The 4,911-nt window shown below is 39.0% G+C and overlaps 1 protein-coding gene across 1 annotated transcript; it reads right to left on the bottom strand.

Moving 5' to 3' along the window:
* On the bottom strand, positions 1-4,089 carry LOC135834186 (sex peptide receptor-like). Its single transcript, XM_065348025.1, has 2 exons — positions 3,216-4,089; positions 1-391 (listed from the first exon to the last, which is right to left on the bottom strand). Exons 1-2 carry the CDS (start codon positions 3,917-3,919, stop codon positions 1-3), a joined length of 1,095 nt encoding a protein of 364 aa, XP_065204097.1. The 5' UTR covers positions 3,920-4,089.
* Positions 4,090-4,911: the final 822 nt, after the last annotated feature.

Raw genomic sequence — 4,911 nt, 5'->3', positions numbered from 1 at the left:
CTAGATAAGTTGCTCTATCTCAGTAATACCTCTGATACGATGTCCATCGTGTGACGATTTATTGCCATTTCGTTTAAATAATGAATTGAAAGTTTTCCTGAATTGTTCGCTCATCGCATAATAGAACACGAAATTTAAACTCTGGGAAATATGCGCAAAAGTATTTGCTATCTCCATTGTGTAGTAAAAGTACCCCCAAAAAAATGTTGGACCCAAGATTCCCGTCAATGTGCCGAATATTCCGTGATTAAGTTCTGTTGCTATGAATAATGCCAATATGAGTAACAGAATTATCGTTGTCCGATCCGTTTGATTTTGCAAGTGTTTTCGATTCAAATTGGCAACCATTCCTGCTCGACGTTTTCGTGCTTCGATTAGGGCAAAGATTAACCTAAATAAACGACGAAAATGTCCCATGAAAGATTATTTTCTTGAAATGAAATAGTCATTCCGTGTCAAATCGCCGAGCCTTTTGCATTTGGGGTCGATGAATTTCAAAAATATTTTCCTTGTGGGTGGACTTCGATGAAAGATGACATGACAAATAGCGCTAACTGCAGTTCTCAAAGTGCAATTGAAAGGGATCAGATAGGAGTGCTCAAAATTTTGAGGAAAATAGGAATTTTGTAAAGTTTGGACCGAAATTTTCTCAACTCCTCCCCTGATTTTCCAACTATTTACTTCGTAAAATGGGAATAGCATTTTTAAGTGTGTTTTTGACCCCCAAAAAACATATATTTTTTTCAAAAAAAAGTTTGTCGGGTCATTCCATGTCAACTCAACCAACGTTTTTGGGTAATGTCCTTCGATTTTGCTCAAATTTTATTTACAATATCTACCCACTCGGTAAGTAAGAAAGCCGCAATCAGTTTGGTCCCAGCCCCCTCAGGGGGCGGGTGGAGGGGCTTCCATTATTTTCACATTGTCTCGAGGTACTCAACTTCAGCAGCCCATTCCTCCAAAACTATGATACTTTGATCAAAACTTATTTCACAGTTCGAAAGGGCATTGAATTTTGAACTTTTTAAGCATTTTGAAATTTTCAAAAGTTGAAAGTTGAACTTTCAATTTGAAAGTTTAAATTTCAAAATGGCGCTGCAAGTGGGAGCTACCACTTAAAATTTTGAAAAAATTTCTGTAGATGTACATTTTGATACTTTTTCGAAATATTCAGGTTTCGAGATGGAACTCTTGACGGTGGGGGAGCATCCCCACCCCCAATTTTGGGTGAAACTTTCAATAGAGAATCTGGGGTATGTGATGTATCGAATTGTATGTTTTCGGCGACGCTGAACACGAACATGACGTCAGATTTTTGATTGGACCTCATTCACGGCCCTCAGCACCTCCTCAAAGGGGGTAAAAGTTTGAAAAAGCGTTTTGTTCGTGTGACATATGGAATAGTATGTTTTTGGTGACGCTGAACACGGATATGACGTCAGATTTGTGATTGGACTCGTCCACGGCCCCCAGCACCTCTCCAAAGGGGGTGACCCCCCCTAAAATGGTTACATTAGTGTGACACATGCAATAGTATGTTTTCAATATCGCTGAACACGAATATTGTCTTAGTTTTTCGAATCGACTTCACCCATGGCCCCCAAAACCTCCCCCAATAGATAAAAGTCCAAAAAAATTGCTTGGGGCCGTGGATGGGGTCCAATCACAAATCTGACGTCATATTCGTGTTCAGTGTCGCCGAAAATATACAATTCGATACATCACATACCCCAGATTTTCTATTGAAAGTTTCACCCAAAACTGGGGGTGGGGGTGCTCCCCCACCGTCAAGAGTTCCATCTCGAAACGAAACCTGAATATTTCGAAAAAGTATCAAAATGTACATCTATGGAAATTTTTTCAAAATTTTAAATGGTAGCTCCCACTTACAGTGCCATTTTGAAATTTGAACTTTCAAATTGAAAGTTTAACTTTCAACTTTTGAAAATTTAAAAATGCTTGATAGTTCAAAATTCAATGCCCTTTCGAACTGAGAAATCAGTTTTGATCAAAGTATCATAGTTTTGGAGGAATGGGCTGCCGAAGTTGAGTACCTCGAGACAATGTGAAAATAATGGAAGCCCCCACCCACCCCCTGAGGGGCCTGGCACCAAACTGATTGCGGCTTTCTTACTTACTAGGTGGGTAGATATTGTAAAAAAAAAATTGAGCGAAATCGAATGACATGACTTTCAAAATCGCCTTTTTTTGGTTGAGTTGACATGGAATGACCCGGTGGTGGGTCGTGGTCAAAAATTGAAAAAACTTACAGAGGGGGTAAAAATGGATTCTGGTGTAAATCAATGTTTTTGGTAAACGAGGTGTCGTTTCCATATGAATCGAACGCCCCCGAACACGAATATGACGTCCACTTTTATGCTACCCTCATCCGCACCACAGGTAAACAAAACTAAAAAATGCCATTTTGATAGGAAAATATCGGGTGAGGGGGGTGAAAATTTTTGTAGGGATACCTCTTATGGATGTTTACAGCATTCCGAAGAATTGAAAAAATCGGTTCACACGGGGCTGAGAAAATTTTTTTTATTGTAATTTCAGAAAAGGGGGGTTTCTCAAAAACGGGGGGGGTCTGGGGGTCTGAAACTTTCCTGAGAGAAGGTGCTCAATGGCAACCACCTTCCATGCAAATATCAACCCTGAAGCTCTCGCGGGCAAATTCAATATGTGACCGTCCGCGATAAAACCGACCATCCGTCGCAAAAAATGGAAAATGTTTTTTCGCCTATTTTTGGGCCTTAAAAGGTTTAGGGAATAAAAATTTGCGAAAAAAAAATTTTCAATTTTTTGCGACGGATGGTCGGTTTTATCGCGGACGGTCACATATACTTAATACTTATCCACCAAATAGCCTTTGAATTTTGTTTCCGTTTCTCAAATTAGTACAAATACTTACCTAGTTTTTCTATTCTGCCTTTTCTAATTCACCCAATTCATCTCAAATTTTTCTCGGTAAGAGGTAGAGAGGGGTGTAATATTCTCCCATCCCCCCATTAGCAAATTTCATAATTCTCAAGGTGTACCCCGCTCAAGCGGTATACGGTATCCCAATTTTGTTCAAAACTTTGAGCACCCTTCCATCTGCTACATTAATTGCACTTTGAGAAAACATTGTTAAAATCGCCGAGGCGACCCCAAAGCAAATGCCCGGTTATTTGACTTGGAATGACCTTGAAGTGTAAAGTTGGAATACTCACTTGTAGCTGATCACAATTAAGACAAGTGCAGGCACAGTTTTAATTAAAACCGCGTAGCCGATGAAGGAGAATGAGTATAAAAAAGGAAATTTCTCAAGTGGCACGCTGAATTCGTATATGGTGGTGTTAATGGTTTTATTGCTAGTGGTTGAATTCGAGGGTAAACACCCATTTTCATCGAGTTGTATGCGGAATGGTTGAACCGCTATGTAGAAGTAAATAGGTATTGTGATTAAAAATCCAAAAATGTACCCTGCGATTATCAGTTTTCGCGTAGTGCGCATGTCGCACCATTGACTCTTCTTCAGCGGATGTACTATTGCTATGTATCGCCATACTCCCAGCATCACCGTAAGCCAAACAACCATGTGGCGAAATGCAAATGCGAGCAGGTACGAATGAAGAGCGAAATTCTCCCATTTGTATGTTCGGTAAATATGGATTGAACACGGTTCTACTTGAAAATATTCGTGCCATGAGCGAGGTATGAAGCTAAGGATGGCCAGTGATTCGGTGATGGCGATGTGAATGAAGATTGTGTTCATAGGTGATACCATGGTACTTCTTGTGAACACAGTGATGATCAAAGTGTTGGAAATCGTCGTCACTACGCAACACAACATGTCCACGTACCCGCATATTCTCATATTGGAATAAGAATGATAATCCGTTGGTTGTTTCCAGGGCGCTTCTTCAAGGTTCATTGGCCTTTCTGAAAATGTCAGGATGATATCAGGGGTAATTCTCTACGAGTACATGAAGCAAATTCGAGGAAAACCAAAGGATGAGGCTGAGGCATTTTTAAACTTAGTTCATGTCTAACATTTGACGATCCTCGTCCCTCGTCTGTAATCCGCTCAGTACGAGTAACTATGGAACTGATGATACTGACGAGGGAACTTTTTGAACTGGCACTCTCCGATTGGAACTAAAACAAGATAGGTCGAAAGAACATGTCCTAAACCCCAGTAACCAAATTTTCAAATTTATTTTGAGATTTTTAAAATTTTAATAAATTTTAATTTTCTCCATAAATTTCAAATCGCTCTCAATGGATCAAAAAATAAACTTCTGCACTGTACCTATAACTTCAGTACCCAAGTCCTTATTATGCACCCTCTGCATCGTCTTTGTCGGTCATTGCAAAATTTCAGGAGTGCCTCTACAAAAGTGAATTTTTGGCCCATTTTTAAATTCCAGAAGAAGTAGGAATAAAATCAAATCTTTAAAAAAGTGGATCAAGAAATGCGTGTAACATAATATAAGTTATTCTTACCTTTGAGGAAATCGTACTCAAGTGATCAGTCGACCTGCAGGTTTGAAAGTGGCACAAATCCGACACGTATTTTAATAATGAGTTATTTACAATTAGAACTTTCACTCCTGGACTAAATAATGCGAGTATAAAAATGAAAAAATGATCTGTGTTGTTATTCAGTTTCAAAGTGCAGTTATTTATCGGAATTTCACTAAAACTGGTCATTTTACGTACTTCTATACCCCTCCTACCCACCTGAAAGGTTCTATTTGGATTTTTATTGACTCACATGGAAATGATATTGAGCTTGTCATCCTGTTATCAGTGCACATTTAAGGCGACATGTTTGGTTTTGATGACTTTTAAATATGATGTTTTAGTTTTTCCGAAATTATGAACTCGTCGTGCAACTATCAATTTTCATAATGCTGGTTCCAA

This window comes from Planococcus citri, chromosome 2 (genome assembly GCF_950023065.1).
Source record: "Planococcus citri chromosome 2, ihPlaCitr1.1, whole genome shotgun sequence".
Taxonomy (NCBI): Eukaryota; Metazoa; Arthropoda; class Insecta; order Hemiptera; family Pseudococcidae; genus Planococcus; species Planococcus citri.
Note: the sequence above shows the minus strand (reverse complement) of the source record. Positions and strands in the feature narration are given on the sequence as shown.